Source organism: Microtus pennsylvanicus, chromosome 2, assembly GCF_037038515.1.
Source record: "Microtus pennsylvanicus isolate mMicPen1 chromosome 2, mMicPen1.hap1, whole genome shotgun sequence".
NCBI classification, from domain to species: Eukaryota; Metazoa; Chordata; class Mammalia; order Rodentia; family Cricetidae; genus Microtus; species Microtus pennsylvanicus.
In genome coordinates this window covers 63809489-63833959 of record NC_134580.1, presented here as the reverse complement: position 1 = coordinate 63833959, position 24471 = coordinate 63809489, and the positions used below count along the sequence as shown (strand labels likewise).

The window sequence follows — 24471 nt, the reverse complement described above, 5'->3', positions numbered from 1 at the left end:
AAGCCTGAGCTAATAGGCCAAACAGTGCTATAATTAATGTAATTTCTGTGTGATTAATTATTTGACTTGCTGTGCCACCCACACAGGTTTTTCCTGTAACTACGTTGATCGTCTATAACTATATTGATCGTCTCTCTCCTCCAATCTTATTCTTCCTGTTTCTGAGCATGGAATTTACAAAAACTAATATAAAAGCGTTCTCAAATAAAAAGTTCAACTTCAGTGGAGATAAACCCAATTTCTAAAGTCTGCCTGTTTATCAATGGTGACATAATTCATGTTGGTGACCACATCATACAGAGCTCAGTCTCACTCACACTAGAAAGATCACAAATTTAGAACTCCTCACAGAGACAACTGTGTGATGTGTAGAACAGCAGTTCTGAATTGATCTTACACACATGTGTATGAGATACAGGGGTTATGCAGTGTGATGGTAGACCACTTTGCAAATGCCCCGAAGACCAGACTGTATGCACTTAATATTAGTCAGGCTGCTAACTTTATTGTTATATGAATTTTACTTCGGTAAAAATAAGAACAAATGTCAAGTAATGAATTACTAAACCAAAAATCATCCATAGTTGATAGCAGAGGATATTTTCAGGGTAAAGAAAAAAAACCCACTGGGAGTACAGAACAATATAAAGAGAGGAGACACAGCTCACTGTGCTAACTGGCGCCAAGCCTCTTAGAGTTCTCAAACTCGAGAAGAGGATTAGAGTAGAGCTCCTCCTCAGAGCTCAGTTAGAAGTCTGACAGCAGCTGGACACAGGCACCATCCCCTTAAACGTGTTACTTTCTGGGATTCTTCTAACTTAGCATAGGCAGGTCTATCATAAGCCTCTAACACATATTACTGAATCCTAAAAATTCATATTAAAAACCAATAGAGTAAAACACTTAACATTCAAAAGAACTGCACCTACTCTTTCTCAAGCCTATCGTCCTTGGAAGGAACGGGGTGCAAGGACTCACTCCTCCCAGTCTTCTGAGACCCGGTGCTTACTCTTGACAATTTCTTAGGCGATTTAGATCGTTGCGATAAACTGATTTCTTCTCCCTAAAAGTGAAGAAATGGTGAAATGGAAATGAGCAAAATGAAAGCAAAGATAATAAAGTTCCACATTATCTCGAGCTTGTTTTCTCTCTAGATTTCAACCCTTACTCTACTGCCCACTGAACATTGCACTAAAACAAACGATCCCCCGTGCTTATGCAGGTTTTATGGGACAGTAAACTCAGAGCAGCTCAGATGACAAGCGGAGTCAGAGACGGGCTAAGTCCTTACTTCCAGGACCATGAAGGCAGACTCCTTCCTGGGGAAGAACTTGGCAACCAGCCCTTCTTCTGGAAAAGAATAGGCTTAGGACTTGTGTGGGAGAGCACCAGGAGGTGGTGGGGCAGGGAAGTCAAACAAAGATGCTTGCTTAGCCATAGCAAAGGACCTAGAACTTAACAATACTGCATCTTCCCTTTCATGGACAGTTTTTATGTTTATGGTTATTTTTCCCATTCTTAACCATTTCTAAAGGCAGCAGAGGAAGAGATGGCTCAACAGTTATGAGCTGCTCTTAACTGACTGCTCTTCCATAGGGCCCATGTTCAATTCCCAGCAGCCACGTGGTGGCCCCAAACTGTCTGTAATTCCAGTCCCAAGGGATCTGAAGCTCTCTTCTGGCACCTGTGGTCATGCTCACTGTACACAGGCATACATGCGAAACAAAATACCCGCACATACAAAAGAAATAAAATGTATTTTTTCAACAAAACTATAAGGTGGGCTGTGGGCCAAGGGCAGTTATGAGCTCTCAGGCAGGCTCCAAGACAGACCCTGGAGGAAGAACAGATGGTGGGGAAGGGTCCCCTAGCAAAAGGGAAGAAGAGTCAGCGATGCGAAAGAGATTGGTGCTTAGGAAATGGGCAAAGCTGCTCTTTGTTGGTGGACCTTTGTTGAAGGCTGGGCAGGTGGTTCTCATCTGTAATCCCAGCACTCGGGAGGCTGAAGCAAGAAGGTCACAAGTTCAAGGCCAGCCTGGGCTACAGTACAGCTAGGGCCTGTAGTTTTAGGTATTAAGCAACTGTTAATGAGAAATACTATAAGAGTCTGGGCTTATAATTAAATATATATTATAAAAATGTGACTAAATTTATAGGAACAGAAAATAGGACAGTAGCTTTCAGGGTCTGGGGTGGAGGAGGGAGGCAGAGTAGTTCCCATGCTGTGGGATCATTTTTATTTTCTCGTTGGAGGCGGGGTCTCACCTTGTAGACCTGACTGTACTGGAACTCACAGTGGAGATCAGTCTGGCCTCAAACTCACAGAGATCTGCTTGCCTCTGTCTCTCAAGTGCTGGGATTTAAGGTGTACATCACCATGCCTGGTGCATACATTAGTGTGTGTGTGTGTGTGTGTGTGTATGTATGTGTGTGGTGTGTGCATGCTCTCTCAGGTCAGAAGATCCCCTGGAGCTGGAAAGTTATGAGCTGGGTACTGAGAACTGAACTCAGGTCCTCTGAAAGAGCAGCAAGTGCTCTTAACCATGGAGCCATCTTTCCAGCTCTCCTCATTTAAAAAGTAAATTAAAAAATAGTTTAAGAGTATAAGGCATGGGAAAACCTGTTAGTAAGTTTTGGATCACACACACACACATTGAATATATATGTGTGTGCAGCACACTTGTGTAAGTGCACACAGAGGCCAGAAGGCATCTAATCCCCTGAAACTGAAGTTACAGGTATTGATGAGCCACTTTATGTAGATGCTGGGAGCCAAACCCAGTTCTTCTGCAGGACCAAGTGCCTGACCAAGGATGGGGGGCACTAACAGGCCGCAATAAAACAAGAGGAAGCAGTATGGCTGGGTTGTGGGAAAGGGAGGGGTGGGGCTAGCAGGGACCTGCACAGCTGGGCACAGTTTTCATGTTTTATTCTAAGCGGAAGAGGAGGCTGCTAGACAAGTGAGTTGTTCATATCAGAAGGGTTTCTCTGCTTGCTGAGCACACAGGGCCCTCCCTCCTTCCTCCCTGTGGCCGTGTGTATGTTCCAGCAGCAACCGCTTGTGATAAATGCCATCCATGGCTGCCCTGGTCACTTTCTCGTTCCTCTAATAAACACGCTAATAAAGGCAACCCAAGGGAGGAAGGGTAATAATGTGTCTCACAGCTCCAGAGTGGTTTGCTCCATCACGCGGAAGGCATGGTGGCGGGAACAGAAAGCTGGCTGATCACACTGTACCTACGTTCAGGAAGCAGAGTGTGAACAGGAGATGGGTCCTAGCCAGTGAGGCTTCAGGCCCCAGCCCCAGGGACTCACTTCCTCCAACATGGAGGTGGGGACCTCTAAAGGCTCCGCAACCTTCCCAAACAGTGCCAACTGGGGACAAAGTCTCAAACATGCAAGCCTATAGGGTATAGCTCGTGTTCGAACCACAGCAGTTGACAAACCCAAGGACAGATTTTAGCTGTGCAGTTAATAAAGGGCAGCTCCCACGCTGAACACCCTACCTGGACCTCGGGGACCTGGGGAATGCAAGACTTTGGTCTTAAGGGCAGGAGGGTTGCCATCTGTGGGAAAGGGTCAACATCCTTCCTGGGTTTCTCTTGGCGAAGGCGCCAGAATTTCAGTTCCGCGCTGGCATTTTTTGTTGATAACGAATGAGTTACACAAAATCTTGGTCCCCTAATTATTGAAGAAAAAAACCTTAAGATTCATATGTTAAAATGGAACTATAATAGATCTCAGAATTAAAAGCATACAAACGATATAATTCATCATCTTGATTATTAATCCTTTCTGTCACTTCCTATTTCTTTTTCTACTGATTCTCCTTAAAAGTATTTTTCTATGCCAGTGTGGCACACGCCTTTAACCCAGCACTCAGGAGGCAGAGGCAGGCGGATCTCTGTGAGTTCAAGCCCAGCCTGTTCTACAGAGTGAGTTCCAGGACAGGCTCCAAAGCTACAGAAAACCCTGTCTCAAAAAACCAAAAAAACAACAAAAAACTATGTTACTTCATTATACTTCATTCTCTAATAGAAAAAGGTAATATAAATTAGAAAAATCCATAATATTAAACTTATTATCTGCTGGATAAGAAAAAGAAATACATGAAACTATTAAGGAATTTAAAAATAACAAAATATGCTGTGGTGGTTTTAAAGCAGGCCTGTATTTATAATATCAAATAAAAGCTGCTCAAATTAGCACTAAAAATATATCAACATTTTGCTGGGGTTTTTGTTGTTGTTTCTGTTTGTTTGTTTTGAGACAAGGTCCTTTTTATATATCTCTGACTGTTTTGGAATTCACTCTGTAGAATGCACCTAGTCTGGGATTTTGGAATTCACTCTGTAGAATGCACCTAGTCTGGGATTTTGGAATTCACTCTGTAGAATGCACCTAGTCTGGGATTTTGGAATTCACTCTGTAGAATGCACCTAGTCTGGGATTTTGGAATTCACTCTGTAGAATGCACCTAGTCTGGGATTTTGAAAGTCAAAGTGTACCCCCAAGGGACAAACTTCCTCCAACAAGGTCACACCTCCTAATCCTAATTCTTTCAAATATTTCCACCCCTTAGTAACCAAGCAGAAGAGCCCACAGGGAAGCCATTTTTATCCAAACCACCACATCCACTCCAGGCTTCCACGGGCTTGTAGCCACAGTGTAATGCAAAAATGCCTTACTCCAACTTCTAAAGTTCCCATGGTCTATAATATCACAGTCTCAACTGTTTTCAAGCCCAAGGTTTAAAGTCTCTTCTGAGACTCAAAGCAATCTCTTAACTGTAAAATAAAAAAGCAGACATTCCCCCCAACACACTATGGCACAGGCTGTGCATCGCCATTCCAAATGGGAGCATAGCCAGGAGACACTGGACCAAAGCAAGACTGAAAACCAGCTGAGCAAACTCCAAACTCTGCATCCGTGTCTGATGTCAAAACTCTTCAGATTCCCAACTCCTTCCACCTTTGTGGACTGCGATGTACTTCTCTCTCTTGGGCTGGTTCTACACTCTGTCTGCAGCTTTCCTAGGCAGATACTCCAGTGCTCTGGTATCTCCAACATCTCGGGGGTTCCAAGACAATCCAGGCTTCACCTTCACAGGTTCAGGGACACCCCTGACACAGACCTAGCCTCAGCGGCTTTCCTTCGCCAGAGAGGGAACTTCTACTGAAAGACCAGGATAAATCCAGACCCCCTAGCAGGAAGAGTAGAGCCAAATATCTAGGTTAGCCGGTTCAGTGACTCTGTTCCAGGAACTGGCTGACCACAAAGTTAGATTATAATCTTGAGAACAATCTTGAGAAACGGAGAGTTACCCCCTTGTGATTATCATTGGTATTTTCGGAATCTTCCAATGACGCCCTCCCTACCCCCTTTGGGTTGTGGTTTCTTCCCTTAAATAGCCCTTCTCCCAGCTACTTGGGGTCGAACTCCTCTACCCCTGCATGGGAGATGAGTCTCGGCCCCAGCACGATGATTCCTGTCAATAAACCTCATGTGATTACAGCAAGGACGGTCTCTCGTGAGTTCTTGGGGGGTCATGTTATCCTGAGACTTGAGTGAGAGTCTCCCAACTTGGGGGGGGAGGGGGAGGCGGGGTCTTTCACTACAACCTCTTTTCCTGTATCCTTAACTGTAAATCCAGAACCACATGGCTGAAGCTGCCAAGTTCTGCTGCTTGCTGGGACTGTGGCCCCTGTTCTACATTTTTACCAGCTTTCTGTTGGTGGTGGTTCCCTTCATTGCTTACATTTTTTCTTGAGTTCTTTTTCACAAGCTTAGCTGGGTGGGGTCCTGCCCTGAAATCACCACTCCCTTTTTTTCTATTTAGCATCCGTTTTTTTTTTTTTTAAACTTTTTATTTCCTTGAGCATGGACTTCGCTCCATTCCACTTCCTGGTGCTCGTTTTCTCCTCTGACTGGACATCTTGTCCTTCTCTCTGTCTGGCCTGCTCCTTCTCTCGTTATAGATCAGCATCCGCACACTCCCCAGTAACCATGTGACCCAGTCTACACTGCTGCCCTGAACCCTGCTCTGCCAGGAATTAATCCAAAGTCTTCGATTTAACCTCGGTAGATTTTGGGGACAAGGGCAAAAAGCAGCCAGTCTTTGTCAAAACGTCACAAAAATGGTCCCTAGGCCACTTACTAATTAATATTCTTTTCCCCTGAATCCTCTTGAGTCAGGCCGCCATAATTTACACTGCTCTCAGCACCACTTTCTTCCACGCTCCTGCTAGTATGTCTCCACAAGCCCTGCTTAAAGCATTCAGCTGCTTTCCTAATCCACATTCCACCAACAAGGAGCAAGGTCAGGCCCGTCACAGAAACCCCCACTCCTGGTACCAACTTCTGCTGCTGTGAAGAGACACCATGCCCACAGAAACTTTTACAAAAGAAAGCATTTAAAGGGAGCTTGCTTACAGTGCTGGAGGTTAGTCATTTTCATCATGACAGGGAGCATATCACAAGCATGATGCTGGAGCAGTAACTGAGAGCTACATTCTGGTCCACGGGCCAAGAGAAAAACAGACTGGCCCTGGTATATTGAAGCCTCAAAGTCCATGCCCCCCCCCCCCCGTGACATACTTCCTCCAACAAGGCCACACCTCCTAATCCTTTATAATCTTTTCCAATAGTTCCACTCCCTGGCCACCAAGCATTTGGATATATGAACCTATGGGGGGCATTCTTATTCAAACCACCACACCAAGTATCTGAAAGTTAAATGCTTTTCAAAGAAAGCAAAGATAAACTGGTCACTTTAGCTTTCCACAGTTACATAACCACCACGAGACAAAATGAGTTATTTGTATCTAGCCTAAGGGAAGCAACGGAAAGTAACTTTGATCCACGTCGTTTTCCTTACCAGTACAGAAGCAGGGGTTTTATGACTTCAATCTGAATGTTTTTCAAATGTTCTTCTGTCCACCGGGACCCACTGAGCAGTTTAAACTTGGAGAGGATCTCTGTAGAAAGGTAACGCTCCCCGCTGCTCACAAGGTAGCACTTCTTCATGTTCTCAAGATGTCTGAGAGGAAACACAGTTACACACAGGTCAATACATTGTTCAACTTCTCAATAAATATACCTCTGCACCAACCATCATTACAGAGTACTAAAGGGTTTATAGACATAAATTATAAATTATTTCCAAGGGTGTTTGCTTTTCTCAATAAGCTGGATGGCCTTGTAGAATTGTGCACACCAAACCTCCAAAATTTGTAACTTTGTTACCTATAATGGTTTAAAAAAAAAAAGGCAGAGAGAAATCAGCAGGGAGGGAGTGCCGGAAATCCTTCCCCAGGAGCCACAGTGCGGCCAGAGTGGGGAGAGGAGGGGCCATAAACCAAGGACAGTCTCCTCCATAAACTGTAAAATGTAAAGAAATAGATTACCTCTGGAACTGTGGCTTTTAGGTTACTGGATGTGGGTAATTCATTATAGAGACAACAGAAGTCCATAGTATTGGTCCTGAAAATCCCAGTGTTTCTTGTATATGACTCTGTTGATATGTCTTACAAATATGGACCAAAGCAGGTTACAGAATCAACCATTTGCTGAGCCTGAATCAAAGCATAAGCTCTGTGACCAGTCACTAGCGGGTCTCCACCAAGCCCTTAGGAAGAAATGCAGTCTACGGTGCTTCAGATTAGATCAGGAGCTACAGACCTAAGGGCTGACTTAAAGCAGTGTCCTGTGAAGATGGACACTCACGGTAATCTGAAGCATGGAGCCAGTCAGACGCACAGCTTCAGGGGAGACAGACAGCTCTGTGGCATCTGACCAGAGACCACGGTATGTGTCAGCCAGGCAGCCTGATGGGACAAGAGGCCCCGTACTGGCATCCATAGCTCCAAAACTAATATGAGTGTGATCATATAGCTGATAAACTACTTTTTATATAAAATTTTTATAATATTATGACACTATAAAAAGTATAATTTTACAGCAGATCTGGAATTTATGGAAAGAAACATTATTCAAACCCAAATAACTACTATAATTGATATCGGTTTTATTTATTTATTTATTATTTTTTTATGTATTTACTTATTAGCCTTACTTTTTATTTTATGTATCTTGAGTTTTTGGCTTGCGTGTATGTATGTGCCCCCACAAATAGGCTACCTATTCAGCCCTGGTATCTTCAAACTATGAAATCAGAAAACTTGTGATATCAAAAATCTATTATAAAATAAAGATCATTGTTTTAACCCTTCCCGATGCATAAACCACATTCTAATATTTAATGTTTGTGCTTGAATAACTCAAACAAATATTCTATAATTTGCTTTTTTTTAAAACTATTGGCAAATAAAAATGAAAGTACCTTTGATGTCTTCCAGGGTCCTTCAGAACTTTTAACCTCTCAATGTCCATCCACAGCCACCAGTATCTTTCTCCTAATGTTCCCTTTAGAAACTTCTTAAATCTTTCAAATTCCCTTCTGTTGCCAATGTCATAGGTTCTGTGAGAAATACACCAGTCGGCCCTGCCCTCTGGCCCGATGCTCTCACTCTTTGAACTTAAACTTACTTTTTCCAATTTCTCTTCTGAGATTTCCTTTGTTGTTTCAAGTTGGGGTGAACTTACGGTCTTCTTGCTGGGCTTCACTTTATCGAATATCACCTGGGTGATGCTGTTGAAGTTGATGTAGCCAGGGCTGCCGCTAAAGGAATGGCCTGTGATGTTCTCGATGGCTTCTTCCAGAATGAAGATGACATAGGCGTTGAGAAATTCTTCAAATGACGAGAAATGCATGGACTTTTGTTTGTCCTGTTCATCTTTCCTTTCCAGGTATACTCTCAGAAGCGCTTGGGAAGGCGTGTCTTTCACTGATACGGACCCTTCTTCTTCCTCTTCCATCTCAGGAATTATTCTGGTGGTTTTAGTTGGGCTCTTTACTGTCCTGGGATGAACTCCATCATCGAAGATTAAATTCTCTGTATTAAATTATAGAAGGCTAATAGATTAGATAATGACCCAGCTCTTCCACTGCCAGGTAGGTGCTGTAGAAAATGGCAAATCGCATGGACCAGGAACTTTAGAGGGATTCTCAAGCCTTGTTGGGAGGCTGTGAGGAAAAAACTGCCAGCAGGAATTAAATCTGCCTTGTGTAAATGTACTAAGTATTTATAAAAAGGGTTTAATAACTATCAGACATGTAATGCTTATCATTAAAGTGACAAAATAATTCAGGGACTTATAAAAGATTACCTTCCTCCTCCCCCCAAAAATAGGTTTAGTTCTTAATTTCCTCTTTCAGAATTCAGGGAAATATGGAGGTCTCACAAGTCAGTCTGCCCTCCGGACTCCACAGCTCTGGGGGTCGTCATCAGTGTGCCCGCTCTCAGTGTTCACTTTCTGTGAGCAGACTTGAAATCTCCATGGCTAGAAACATTTCATTATAACTTTGTATTGAAAATGAATATAACAACTTCCCCCCTCCCAAGTCTGTACACCTGCAAGGGACAGCAGGGCTGGGCAGAGAGAAAGTGGGGCCTTCCTGCCCAGTGCCCTTCGGCCAGCCTTTCTGTCCACTGTCCCGTGCTCTAGGGTTCCTCTCCAATATGGGGAGAAAGGCCAGGAAGCACACAGAAACCTAGATCCTTTCAATGAGGAGGGGTTGTTGTTGATTTTCAGTCAGTCAGTGCACTGAGATCTACCTTCTCCAGGTGCTACAAACACATCCCAGAGAGGTTAGAGCAAACTGCTACGGATTTCCTGAATTCTTAGGCTCATGTCTGGAATTCCCCCTTGATCCTATCTTAATTGGTGACTCCCATTTCATGGCTGTTTCTTTCAATTTTTATGAAAAACTGGTATCACCCACAAGACTCCCCATGACAGAACTGATCTGTTTTCCAAGGAGAGAAATAGTCTAAACTGAGAAGTAGAAGGCAAATTCAATTTCCACCCATTATTGTTTCCATTTTGTTGTTGTTGTTTGAGTCACAATCCTCTCGCCTTAGCTTCTTGAGGACTAGAATTCTAGCATTTCCAACAGTCCCAGTCCATTTGCTGTCAGCTCAGAAATATTATACCAGTGCTGTGGGACAACGGTCTTGTACCCTGTAAAGATTTGCCACTTGTATTGCTTTAATAAAATGCTGATTGGCCAGTAGTCAGGCAGGAAGTATAGGCAGGGTGACCAGAACAAGAGAATTCTGGAAAGAGGAAAGACTCATTCTGCAGTCATCACAGAGGAAGCAAGATAAGAACACCTCACTGATATAAGGTACCAAGCCACGTGGCTAACATAGACAAGAATAATGGGCTAATTTAAGATGTAAGAATTAGTTAATAAGAAGCCTGAGCTAATAGGCCAATCAGTTTATAATTAATGTAGACCTCTGTGGGATTCTTTGGGACTAAACAGCTACAGGACCTAGCAGGACAGCAGCCTCTGTCAATACCTATAGAAAGAGCTATAGAAATAAAGACAAGACAATTCCCTGCTGACTACACAAGGTGTGCTGGGCTCTGGGGTGGCATTCCTCTACACTAGAGAGGGTGTGCCGGGCTCTGGGGTAGAATTCTTTACACTAGAGAAGGTGTGCCAGGCTCCAGGGTGGCATTCTCTACACTAGAGAGGGTGTGCCGGGCTCTGGGGTAGAATTCTCTACACTAGAGAGGGTGTGCCAGGCTCTGGGGTGGCATTCTCTACACATTTATTATATATATTAGCCTAAGATGACAGGTGAGAAGAAACAAGAGTCTCCAAGTGGAATAACTCAGCACAAAGACCATGCAACTAAGAGCTAGGCTTGTTCAGGAAGGCCCACCATGCCAGCACAATGGAGGAGGAGGCAAGAGGGATCGCCGTGATCGCAAAGCCAGCCCGAGATACAGAGCGAGTCTGCAATTAGCCCTGACTGCACAATGTGACCCGGTCTCAGCAAACAAAATCAGATGGCTGATAAATATGGGCCTTCGGTTCTAACCGCCTCCCTCCGTTGTTATCATATCCACGTCAGACTCCCTTTCAAAAGCACCAGCAAACAATAACAAAAGCCAAACCAACAAACAACAACCCAACAAAACCCACTAGGAAGTACAAGGGAGGCAGGGACTGTGTGGTGAGCTTCTCTGCCCACCTCTGAACTGCAGGATGCAGCAGACAGCGGATTCTGAAGGGCCTTGTCTTTGCTTACCAGACACAGAAGAAAGAATTGGTGATGCAGTTTTGTGGTGGGGTACACAGCAGGGTAGTGAAAAGGTCGTTACTGTTTGCTGACATTGCTTTGCTAGTGTAAACCAATCTTGCGTTTGAGTATAGGAGGCCTAGGAAGAAAAGGCGTTAGCTTAATATAGCTTTAATACATTCTGCCATTCAAAACGCTGAAAAATAATCATTATAATGCAATTTATGGGTTATAATGTATGAGGGAAATACATTATTAAAGGAAAATTGTACTAAAAACTCAGTAGATAAGAGCAGAGGCTGGAGAGATGGCTCCACAGTGAGGAGCACTTGCTGTTCTTACAGAGACCCAAATTCAGTTCCTAGAACATGGAGTGGCTCACAACAACCTGCAACTCCGGCTCCATGGCAAGCATGCAGGCAGACAACATGCGGATGTACAGGAATAAAAAAACTTAGAGAATGGGAAAAGAATAAATTTCAATTCACTCTTTCATATTAGGTGACAACGGGCAAAACCTGTGCCTGCTGCCTACACAGCCCACTGTCCTGACGTCCACCTCACCCCTCCGTCCTGACGCCCACCTCACCCCTCTCTGTCCTGACGCCCACCTCACCCCTCCGTCCTGACGTCCATGTCACCCCTCTCTTCCTGACGTCCACCTCACCCCTCTCTGTCCTGACGCCCACCTCACCCCTCTCTGTCCTGACGTCCACCTCACCCCTCTGTCCTGACGCCCACCTCACCCCTCTCTGTCCTGACGCCCACCTCACCCCTCCGTCCTGACGCCCACCACACCCCTCCGTCCTGACGTCCACCTCACCCCTCTCTGTCCTGACGCCCACCTCACCCCTCTCCGTCCTGACGTCCACCTCACCCCTCCGTCCTGACGCCCACCTCACCCCTCCGTCCTGACGTCCACCTCACCCCTCCGTCCTGACGTCCACCTCACCCCTCCGTCCTGACGCCCACCTCACCCCTCCGTCCTGACGTCCACCTCACCCCTCTCGGTCCTGACGTCCACCTCACCCCTCTCTGTCCTGACGTCCACCTCACCCCTCCGTCCTGACGTCCACCTCACCCCTCCGTCCTGACGCCCACCTCACCCCTCCGTCCTGACGTCCACCTCACCCCTCCGTCCTGACGCCCACCTCACCCCTCTCTGTCCTGACGTCCACCTCACCCCTCTGTCCTGACGCCCACCTCACCCCTCTCTGTCCTGACGCCCACCTCACCCCTCTCTGTCCTGACGTCCACCTCACCCCTCTGTCCTGACGCCCACCTCACCCCTCTCTGTCCTGACGCCCACCTCACCCCTCTCCGTCCTGACGCCCACCTCACCACTCCGTCCTGACGCCCACCTCACCTCTCCTTCCTGACGCCCACCTCACCCCTCTCTGTCCTGACGCCCACCTCACCCCTCTCTGTCCTGACGCCCACCTCACCCCCTCTCTGTCCTGACGCCCACCTCACCCCTCTCTGTCCTGACGCCCACCTCACCTCTCCTTCCTGACGCCCACCTCACCCCTCTCTGTCCTGACGCCCACCTCACCCCTCTCTGTCCTGACGCCCACCTCACCCTTCCGTCCTGACGTCCACCTCACCCCTCTCTGTCCTGACGCCCACCTCACCCTTCCGTCCTGACGCCCACCTCACCCCTCTCTGTCCTGACGCCCACCTCACCCCTCTCCGTCCGACGCCCACCTCACCCCTCTCTGTCCTGACACCCACAGCACAAATGATTGCCAATTACTGACAAAGAATAAAGGGCATATGAGCCTCCTGCTTCAGATTTCATATAGATTTGGGTATAGTGGGTATATTGCAAGAGGAAAGACCTGGTAATTGGAGAAAAAATAAAATACAAATTATCCCTATATTTGGACAATCTAGATATGCGGACAGTCTAAAAGGACAATTGATTCTAGCTTGTATCTAACCATTCACAACGACTCTATGCTTAAGCAATAACAGAAGGGAAATCTGTCTGATAAAATAGTAATGCATTTTCACAACTAAGTATCATCTAAACAAGACTTAACATCCTTACTGAATTGCTATAATAAATTCAGAATATAATGCACATGCCCTTACTTCCTAGGCGATAAGGAGCACGCATCTCAGTCTCAATTGCTACTTCGCATGTGTGAGGAAAGTCCATTTGATTTTCATTTCTGCGTATCAAACGAGTCGGCATAAACCCATAAGAAACCTCACTCTGCTTGGGGCGGGGTCTTTAAATCAGTTTCTCTTGATTTGAAACAAAAGGTTTCATTGGTGCTGAGTCGTGAAAACCCTCATCTTACCTGGCCAAGAGAAACGTAGAACTTTTTCATAATCATGAGGTTGTCCTCTTCGTCAGTAGGTAGAGGTGGAGTGGGCGGTTTTCTCAGGATCCAGGGGGAGAAGCTTGTACCCACTATGAAGTTTATGCCTGAATTGCTCCATGTTGCTTGCGAGATCAGTTTGGCTAACCTGTGTTGCAGAAGTCACAAACTAACAAAGCTTTACTCACAGAAGTGCTCCCTTTTCATTCGTATTTTATTTAAAACTATTATTCTAAACAAAGTTAAAATTTTAGTAAAGTTTTACAGTTTAGAGGGGAATCCTCAGCCCCACACAGATGTTCTGTGTTTTTAAAAACATGTTTAAAGATCCATGTATCTTTACACTTGCCTGCCTGTGTGACCATGGAGTTCATGTGAGGGCATCCAGTTCCCTGGACCTGGAGTCAGGGATGGTTGTGAACCACCATGTGGGTGCTGGGAACCAAGCCCATGCCCTCTGCAAGAACAAGTCTTAGCTCCTGAGACTTCTCTCTAGTCCCCCACATTCTGTTGTCAAGGTCACACTAACATTCCCTTTGTATTTCTATAAACACCAATGTGAGTGACGGTAAGTTTAAAAATATGATCAAAGACATACAACTGTGAAATTTCTTTAGAAAAGCTCTCTGATTTTTGCCAATGTTTTTTATCACTCCTGTTTTAGAAATAGCAGATAGGATCCAAATGCCAATTGATATCATAAAAAATAACTTTATATGAAGCAAACAGGCATTTAGAAAAACACAGGCCGATGGCAGCATGATACCTGTATTCAAAGTAGCAATCACTTTCCAGAAATGCTGGAAGTCTCTTCCTTTTGATCCACTTAATACCTTGTTCACGGTTGAGGCACTATTAAGAGAAAATGAAGAAAAAGTCATCTTCAGGTTGCCATTGCTACAGTTTGTAGAGTGCTTGCCTAGAATGCACGAAGACCTGGTTTTAATCCCAGCACAGACGTGAGCGTGGTGGTGCACTGATATAGTCACAGGCGTGAGCGTGGTGGTGCAAGCCTGTAGTCACAGGCGTGAGCGTGGTGGTGCAAGCCTGTAGTCACAGGCGTGAGCGTGGTGGTGCACTGCTGTAGTCACAGGCGTGAGCGTGGTGGTGCACTGCTGTAGTCACAGGCGTGAGCGTGGTGGTGCACTGCTGTAGTCACAGGCGTGAGCGTGGTGGTGCAAGCCTGTAGTCACAGGCGTGAGCGTGGTGGTGCACTGCTGTAGTCACAGGCGTGAGCGTGGTGGTGCACTGCTGTAGTCACAGGCGTGAGTGTGGTGGTGCAAGCCTGTAGTCACAGGCGTGAGCGTGGTGGTGCATTGATATAGTTACAGGCATGAACATGGTGTGCATTGCTGTAGTCACAGGCGTGAACGTGGTGTGTATTGCTGTAGTCACAGGCGTGAGCCTGGTGGTGCACTGCTGTAGTCACAGGCGTGAGCGTGGTGGTGCACTGCTGTAGTCACAGGCGTGAGTGTGGTGGTGCAAGCCTGTAGTCACAGGCGTGAGCGTGGTGGTGCAAGCCTGTAGTCACAGGCGTGAGTGTGGTAGGGCATTGATATAGTTACAGGCGTGAGTGTGGTGTGCATTGCTGTAGTCACAGGCGTGAACGTGGTGTGCATTGCTGTAGTCACAGGCGTGAGCGTGGTGGTGCACTGCTGTAGTTACAGGCGTGAGCATGGTGGTGCACTGCTGTAGTCACAGGCGTGAGCGTGGTGGTGCAAGCCTGTAGTCACAGGCATGAGTGTGGTAGTGCATTGATATAGTTACAGGCGTGAGCGTGGTGGTGCAAGCCTGTAGTCACAGGCGTGAGCGTGGTGGTGCACTGCTGTAGTCACAGGCGTGAGCGTGGTGGTGCAAGCCTGTAGTCACAGGCATGAGTGTGGTAGTGCATTGATATAGTTACAGGCGTGAGCGTGGTGGTGCAAGCCTGTAGTCACAGGCGTGAGCGTGGTGGTGCACTGCTGTAGTCACAGGCGTGAGCGTGGTGGTGCAAGCCTGTAGTCACAGGCGTGAGCGTGGTGGTGCATGCCTGTAGTCCACCACAGGCGTGAGCGTGGTGGTGCACTGCTGTAGTCACAGGCGTGAGCGTGGTGGTGCACTGCTGTAGTCACAGGCGTGAGCGTGGTGGTGCACTGCTGTAGTCACAGGCGTGAGCGTGGTGGTGCACTGCTGTAGTCACAGGCGTGAGCGTGGTGGTGCACTGCTGTAGTCACAGGCGTGAGCGTGGTGGTGCACTGCTGTAGTCACAGGCGTGAGCGTGGTGGTGCATTGATATAGTTACAGGCGTGAGCGTGGTGGTGCACTGCTGTAGTCACAGGCGTGAGCGTGGTGGTGCAAGCCTGTAGTCACAGGCGTGAGCGTGGTGGTGCACTGCTGTAGTCACAGGCGTGAGCGTGGTGGTGCAAGCCTGTAGTCACAGGCGTGAGCGTGGTGGTGCATTGATATAGTTACAGGCGTGAGCATGGTGGTGCACTGCTGTAGTCACAGGCGTGAGCGTGGTGGTGCATTGATATAGTTACAGGCGTGAGCGTGGTGGTGCACTGCTGTAGTCACAGGCGTGAGCGTGGTGGTGCATTGATATAGTTACAGGCGTGAGCGTGGTGGTGCACTGCTGTAGTCACAGGCGTGAATGTGGTAGTGCATTGATATAGTTACAGGCGTGAGCGTGGTGGTGCACTGCTGTAGTCACAGGCGTGAGCGTGGTGGTGCACTGCTGTAGTCACAGGCGTGAGCGTGGTGGTGCACTGCTGTAGTCACAGGCGTGAGCGTGGTGGTGCAAGCCTGTAGTCACAGGCGTGAGCGTGGTGGTGCATTGATATAGTTACAGGCGTGAGCATGGTGGTGCACTGCTGTAGTCACAGGCGTGAGCGTGGTGGTGCATTGATATAGTTACAGGTGTGAGCGTGGTGGTGCACTGCTGTAGTCACAGGCGTGAATGTGGTGGTGCATTGATATAGTTACAGGCGTGAGCGTGGTGGTGCACTGCTGTAGTCACAGGCGTGAGCGTGGTGGTGCAAGCCTGTAGTCACAGGCGTGAGCGTGGTGGTGCACTGCTGTAGTCACAGGCGTGAGCGTGGTGGTGCAAGCCTGTAGTCACAGGCGTGAGCGTGGTGGTGCATTGATATAGTTACAGGCGTGAGCATGGTGGTGCACTGCTGTAGTCACAGGCGTGAGCGTGGTGGTGCATTGATATAGTTACAGGCGTGAGCGTGGTGGTGCACTGCTGTAGTCACAGGCGTGAGCGTGGTGGTGCATTGATATAGTTACAGGCGTGAGCGTGGTGGTGCACTGCTGTAGTCACAGGCGTGAATGTGGTAGTGCATTGATATAGTTACAGGCGTGAGCGTGGTGGTGCACTGCTGTAGTCACAGGCGTGAGCGTGGTGGTGCACTGCTGTAGTCACAGGCGTGAGCGTGGTGGTGCACTGCTGTAGTCACAGGCGTGAGCGTGGTGGTGCAAGCCTGTAGTCACAGGCGTGAGCGTGGTGGTGCATTGATATAGTTACAGGCGTGAGCATGGTGGTGCACTGCTGTAGTCACAGGCGTGAGCGTGGTGGTGCATTGATATAGTTACAGGTGTGAGCGTGGTGGTGCACTGCTGTAGTCACAGGCGTGAATGTGGTGGTGCATTGATATAGTTACAGGCGTGAGCGTGGTGGTGCACTGCTGTAGTTACAGGCGTGAGCGTGGTGGTGCACTGCTGTAGTCACAGGCGTGAGCGTGGTGGTGCATGCCTGTAGTCACAGGCGTGAGCGTGGTGGTGCACTGCTGTAGTCACAGGCATGAGTGTGGTAGTGCATTGATATAGTCACAGGCGTGAGCATGGTGGTGCAAGCCTGTAGTCCACCACAGGCGGGTCAGAAGTCCATGGCTATGATGTTTCTTTTTTACTTTGGGTCTCAATTAGCCTTTCTCTTTCTTGTTTCCCATGGTAGAAGATAGATCACTGCCAGCAATGCTTGGTATTTCTATTTTCTATTACGTATTTCCTATTACTTAACTACATAAATTTCATTCTAATGCTAATTTAGCTACATCCCAAATTGCGATGGTTTACTTTAGTTTCTTGTTTTCTTTGAGACTTACTTTTTGACTTTTGGGTTATTTAGAAGTATATTGCTTAATTATTTGAGTATTTGGAGATTTTTCCATATTCTTTTGTTACCGACTTATGATTTAATTCTGAGTTGATCAATAATAAATTTCACATATTTTTATTATTATGGTTTACTTTAATGTCAGAATAACATCAATTTTGATAACCACTCTAAGTGTAATCTGAATGAACATGAACTTTGGTTTTGTGGGGTGAGGTGTCTACAGGCACCAACAGGTTGAGTCTACAGGCACCAACAGGTTGAGTGTACAGGCACCAACAGGTTGAGTGTGCAGGCACCAACAGGTTGAGTGTACAGGCATTAACAGGTTGAGTCTATAAACATCAACAGGTTGAGTCTATAAACATCAACGGGTTGAGTCTACAGGCACCAACAGGTTGAGTCTACAGGCACCAACAGGTTGAGTGTACAGGCATTAACAGGTTGAGTCTATAAACATCAACAGGTTGAGTCTATAAACATCAACGGGTTGAGTCTACAGGCACCAACAGGTTGAGTCTACAGGCACCAACAGGTTGAGTGTACAGGCATTAACAGGTTGAGTCTATAAACATCAACAGGTTGAGTCTATAAACATCAACGGGTTGAGTCTACAGGCACCAACAGGTTGAGTCTATAAGTATCAACAGGTTGACTTCATTGCAAGTGAGACAGAGAAATGCCATGTCCTTAGGATCCACCGTTTCTATGGTTACTAAAAGCAATGTTTTAATCTCAGTCTTTCTCTGCGGTTTTTTGACTATTTCCTCTTTATGTCTGATTATGTATTCCAGTGTTCTACAGTTAGGCACACACACATTAAAGCTGGTCGTGCTTTCTATGAGCTAACATTTTATCACTGTTTAATAGCCTTCTTTACCCTATGCAGGAGTCCGTGTTCTGAAGTCTACTTTGATACTAATATAATCACCCTAGCTCTCTTTTAATTAGTAATTATATGGCATATACCTTCTTCTAATATATTTATTTTATACTTAAGGTTGCTTTCTTTTAGATAACAAATAATTGAGTCTTCTTTTTCTAGTCCCATCTGACTCTCTTAATTAGGATGGTTAAGCTACATAGATTTAGTATAATTAGTAATGTGTTACTAATTATTGTTGTTACTAAATATTTGCATACCCAGTTAGAAAACTTTTAGCTAATAATTTATATAATTCAATTTTTCTGATCCACCTTCAAAACAATGCTTTAATGTAATTCTTATTAGCATTTACTATGATAGAAGTTAAAAGAGAAATATATCTAAATTTAATAGCCAGAGAATTGGAGTAGAACTGTCTGAAGTTATGAGCAATTGTATTTTTCAGCCTACTTCTCCCTAGTTCTAAAATAGCATTTTTAAATAATCTTTGGTCACTGATCCACACAGCACACCTGAGGAGGCGTGGCTGATGGTGGAAACCAAGTTCCTCATGTCACTTTTTCCTGGGAGCACAGCTCGTGGGTTTATCCAGATATAGGTTTTCTGACCTAAAGCAAACAGGACAGAAACTGGCAGCTAAATACAGAATTTGAAGCCAGGAAGGACAGAGTCACAGGGTGATGTGGGATTCCCCTCTGTATGCTGTGAATATATTTTATGACCATTTGATTAATAAAAAAAAAGTTGCTTTGGGCCTATGGCAGGGTAGGAAGAGAGTAGGCAGAGTCAGAGAGATGCTATGTAGCCGCCACAGGAGACAGACATCGGATGGAACCTTTCCAGTAGGTCACAACCATGTGGTCATACACAGATGAATAGAAATGGGTTAATTTAAGATGTAAGAGTTAGCTAGGAATATGCCTAAGCTATTGACGAAGTGTGTTGTAATTAATAGTTTCTGTGTGACTATTTCGGGTCTGGGTGACTGGGAATGAACAAGCAGCCTCCACCTACAACAGTGTGCATCCTGGTGCTTCAAAGCCATCTCAGCTCCAACTGTGAATAGAATTGGTTCAAAAAAAAAAACCCAGAGGAAATAAGCTTCCTTTATACACACATTTCCTAGAAGGAAACTAAACTATAAAAATATGCATATTTACTATATAAATATACTTGACATTTTATATAGTCAAGGCAAATCACTTGATCATTCTTATATTGGTTGATAAAAATCAACAAAACTGCTAAATGGTCCATTTTACGTGAACAGATGACATTCCATGTAAGCACAACACATGAATAAATCTGATTGCATTTGAGAAACTTTGTGTCAATTCACCAAGTGCTTCATTTTTTTTTATTTTCTGTCTATGACTGTTTTGCCTGTATGTATGTGTGCCATGTGCGCACCTGGGGCCATAGGGGCCACAAGAGGGCGCTGGGTTCCCTGGAACTGGGTGTGGGGAATCAGGACCGGGTCCTCTGGCAGAGCAGTAAGTGCCGCTAACTGCTGAGCCATCTCTCTGGCTGACCAAATGCTTCCTTGATTTTAGAAGACAGACTCAAGCATGCTGGCTTACCATGATGGTGTAGTTGACGTTAATGGTCTCATCTTCACGGGGGATACTCTTTTGAAAAGGTTTAGCATCACTTTTTCCTTTCCTTATAACATCATAGATGGGATTTCGAGGTTGCTGATTTTGCAGAATTCTTTTCAGTTGCTTTTCCAGAAGCTGTGGTGCATTGTTGATCACCTCAAAAACTCCATAGTCCACATTGAATCTAATCGCCTCTGAGAAGGTCTGTAATACAAAGTACGAAAATGTTTAAAATTTAAAATATAGAAACTCATTCTCTAGAGGGACCTGATGTCATATTTTCATCTTCTCAATCATTATCTCCCTTCCCTTTTAGAATCTTGGAAACCCCTTTACCAGAGGGCAGAGGATCCACTGAAGGCTTTCTTACCGGAAATTTACGCCATGGAAACAGTGCCAGGGTGTGCTGTTTGTGTGATCTTACCTCTGTGATGCTCGAGAACTAGAGAAGGTGACACACCTGGCTTCTTGGGAGCAGGTACCCTCACAGGAGGAGGTGGGTTACCGGGTGAGAATGAAGGAAGGGAAAAGAGGCATGAAAGCGAGCAATTTCTCTTTCCCAAAAGCGCATATTAACTGCAAGCTGTTCTTCACTGAAGACCCTATCAGCACGTTCTTCACGGAGCGACCGGAATGTGAAAGAGCCCGACTTTCTGAGCACTCGCAGCAGCGCGGAAGGTTTCCAACTTTAATTTAAAGATGGGCAGTTAATACGCAACTACCAGAAGTCTTGAGTTTGAATGCTAGCTTGTCAGCAAACAGCTCTCTGACTTTGGATAAACCGTTAAAGATTTTTAGGTCCTTTTTATTCCAGAAGAATTGATGGTACATTGACTATATCGTCTCTAATTTTGTCCTTTAAATCTGGGATCGGGTTCCTTTTCCAGGGAACCATCGTGAATTGACCACTCACTTATGTAATTTACAGATGCTTAGGAAAGTGGTAGACGGCTCTAAGTGCCCCTGTAGAGCTTCTGTGCAGACTACAGCTGTAACTGTAGGTGCCCTGTAGAGCTGCTGTACAGACTACAGATATAATGTAATAATGAATTGCAGGGTATCTTTGTAAGCTTTAAGCTAAAAATATTTATGTCACAAGGTATCACATCTCAAGAGTCCAGAATGTTGCTCATTCTAAGGTATTTAATGACTGGAAACAGACCTAAGACACAGCCAGTATGCATTCTAAACCGATTTAGAACCCAACTCCAGCACGCCAAGTTTAATTCAGTAAGCATAATCAATCCGGAAATTACCTGTAAGGTTCCTTTAATAACCACATTTTATTCATGATCTATTGCATCTGTCTTCTGAATATAGGTTAAACAGACACCATGGGCCTAATAAAAATACACCCCTTGATGTGGTATTCCTGGACAAGTCTGTAATACCAGAGACAAGATTTATCTGATTTAGGGAAGGAAATGGAATAAATGCGGCAGGTACAGACTCACACTTGTGGGGTCAGGGAGATGAAGACCTTAACAAGACGGGCCATCCTGTTTTCTATTTCCACCTTGAGATATAGCCGCCAGATGAACACAAAGATAGGAAAAATTGAAAATAAAGGATGCAAATTAGTTAGCTCAATAGAGAAGGAAAAATTCCTACTAATCAAATAAAAATGTTCAAACAACCATGATGCTCTGAGCCTGTGTATAACTAATGCTCAGTATGACTAGAAAGATGTAACCAGCAGACACAACCGACAAGAACTACTCCCTGCTGGGGACCTACTCTATCTGTGACAAACACCTCAATGCTCGGTCACCAGGTACTTCAGCCCCTGGACAGCTGTTTACAGGCCGTTAAGGGCTGGTCCATGGAGTCACAGCTATGAAGGGAAAGCTGAGTCATGCAAACAAGCCCTGCGGGTTCCAAAGATGGCAGGCACACTGTCCTTCACCATACTGCCTCACATGTGAGAAAGCTGGTGTGTGTGATGCCCTCTCTGTGCCATTAGGTAGGCGCTAAGTGGTAACCCTGTGATGTCAGGAGAGCTTCAAGGGAAACAGTGTGGTTTCTAGATTCTTATTTTCTCTGGTCTTACTAATAAAGGTGCAAATGCACAAAGAGACCCACATCTAGAGAAGAATTGTCTTGAAATAACCCTAGGTAGACTAGGATAGGACAGGACAGTACAGAAGAGGACAGGACAGAAGAGGACAGGACAGAAGAGAACAGGACAGGACAGAAGAGAACAGAAGAGGACAGGACAGAAGAGGACAGGACAGAAGAGGACAGGACAGAAGAGAACAGAAGAGGACAGGACAGAAGAGAACAGGACAGAAGAGGACAGGACAGGACAGAAGAGGACAGGACAGAAGAGAACAGAAGAGGACAGGACAGAAGAGAACAGGACAGAAGAGGACAGGACAGGACAGAAGAGGACAGGACAGAAGAGAACAGAAGAGGACAGGACAGAAGAGAACAGAAGAGGACAGGACAGGACAGAAGAGAACAGAAGAGGACAGGACAGGACAGAAGAGAACAGAAGAGGACAGGACAGAAGAGAACTGGACAGAAGAGGACAGGACAGAAGAGAACTGGACAGAAGAGGACAGGACAGAAGAGGACAGGACAGGACAGAAGAGGACAGGACAGGACAGAAGAGGACAGGACAGGACAGAAGAAGACAGGACAGGACAGAAGAAGACAGGACAGGACAGAAGAGGACAGGACAGGACAGAAGAGAACTGGACAGAAGAGGACAGGACAGGACAGAAGAGGACAGGACAGAAGAGAACAGAAGAGGACAGGACAGGACAGAAGAGAACAGAAGAGGACAGGACAGGACAGAAGAGAACAGAAGAGGACAGGACAGAAGAGAACTGGACAGAAGAGGACAGGACAGAAGAGGACAGGACAGGACAGAAGAGGACAGGACAGGACAGAAGAGGACAGGACAGGACAGAAGAAGACAGGACAGGACAGAAGAGAACTGGACAGAAGAGGACAGGACAGAAGAGGACAGGACAGGACAGAAGAGGACAGGACAGGACAGGACAGAAGAGGACAGGACAGGACAGACGAGGACAGGACAGGACAGAAGAGGACAGGACAGGACAGAAGAGGACAGGACAGGACAGAAGAGGACAGGACAGGACAGAAGAGGACAGGACAGGACAGAAGAGAACAGAACAGAGTATAAGGGTCAAAACAGAAAGACTAATGGAAAAAAAGCAGAAGGACCAGATAAGGGAGGGTTTTGCATCTCACTTTCAGAACAATGTTCTGGGAACTAGGAGGATGGCAACAGGGTAACTATGGGAGCAGGGTAGATCATCTCAGTTCCTCAGTAGCAGTCTGGAGGGGGTGTGTCTCCTTGCTAGACTATGATGTGGGACCAGCCTAAGAACAGCCGTCACTATACTCTGGGGAGACAGGGTGTCATTGCCATCAAAAGCATGTTTGGTGTGGTAGCTATCGGCCTCTGTATAAAGCAAACCCGAAGCTAAGAAAGGTTAAAAAGGTCTTTGGTATACCAGCAAGTGCCGCAGTGTGCCTTCCACAGAACTCAGCAGCGATGACTAAAAGGCCGGGGATCTCAGTCAGGGCTCGTGGTGAATGGCGCAGCTCACTCAGAAGCATCCTAACTTCCCGAGGTGCACAACCTACAAAACTGAAGATCAGTTTTTCCAGACCTGTTCTGATCGTTTGATGAATGGCTTAGGCCATGCTGCTTATAGGCACTTACGAAACCAGCTGGATTCTGAAACCAAATTAAAAGGTAAAAGAGGTGCATCCATTATAGGCCTCAGTTTGAGGCCACCATGGCCTACAGAATTAGTTTCAGGACAGCCAGGACTGCACAGAGAAACCCTGTGTCAAAAATAAATAAATATAATAAAATAAAATGAGAGGAAATGATCAAAAAGTAGTAGAGGGCAAGGAGTAGCTGTGTGCATCTGTAGAAACCGAGCAAGAAAGACTGAGGCAAGGGGAGCCAGAGTCCAAGGCCAGCCTGGTCTATGTACTGAATGGCAGGTCAGCCAGTCTAAAAAAATACAGGACAAGGTTACTCAAGGCTTAACCGTATCTGCCAAGGGTAATGTTTTCCTGCTGAAAAACTATGTGCTCGATTAGATCTCAGAGGTCCTTAGTAGCACTATGATTCCAAAATGATAAAATGTTGAATAACAAATTCAAATACTTCCCCATTAGTTTGTTTCAGTAATATCAAAAATTGTAAATGTCCAAGTGTCAATTATGTGCCTAAGCCTAGAGTTGAGAGGAGAACAAAGCTTTGCTTCTTCCTTTGAAGGAACAAGTACATAAAAATGCATTGTTTTCCTATGATAAAGTCAGCAAAACATGTACTTACATAAAATCCGTGTAAATGCAAATGCCAGCGGGGAAATACACCCCCACGCAGGAGCTAGGATGTCATGTCTGGCCTAGTTAGCAT

The 24471-nt window shown here is 45.8% G+C and overlaps 1 protein-coding gene across 1 annotated transcript in view; it reads right to left on the bottom strand.

Moving 5' to 3' along the window:
* Positions 1 to 24471, bottom strand: part of Rgs22 (regulator of G protein signaling 22) — a 106263-nt gene that overhangs the window by 59983 nt on the left and 21809 nt on the right. The window contains exons 4-11 of the mRNA XM_075961195.1: positions 20046 to 20267; positions 14250 to 14335; positions 13463 to 13631; positions 11166 to 11295; positions 8342 to 8954; positions 6878 to 7039; positions 3507 to 3681; positions 930 to 1063 (exon numbers count right to left, since the gene is read on the bottom strand). Of these exons, the coding sequence (XP_075817310.1) occupies positions 930 to 1063; positions 3507 to 3681; positions 6878 to 7039; positions 8342 to 8954; positions 11166 to 11295; positions 13463 to 13631; positions 14250 to 14335; positions 20046 to 20267 (1691 nt within the window). The remainder of the gene's footprint in view (positions 1 to 929; positions 1064 to 3506; positions 3682 to 6877; positions 7040 to 8341; positions 8955 to 11165; positions 11296 to 13462; positions 13632 to 14249; positions 14336 to 20045; positions 20268 to 24471) is intronic.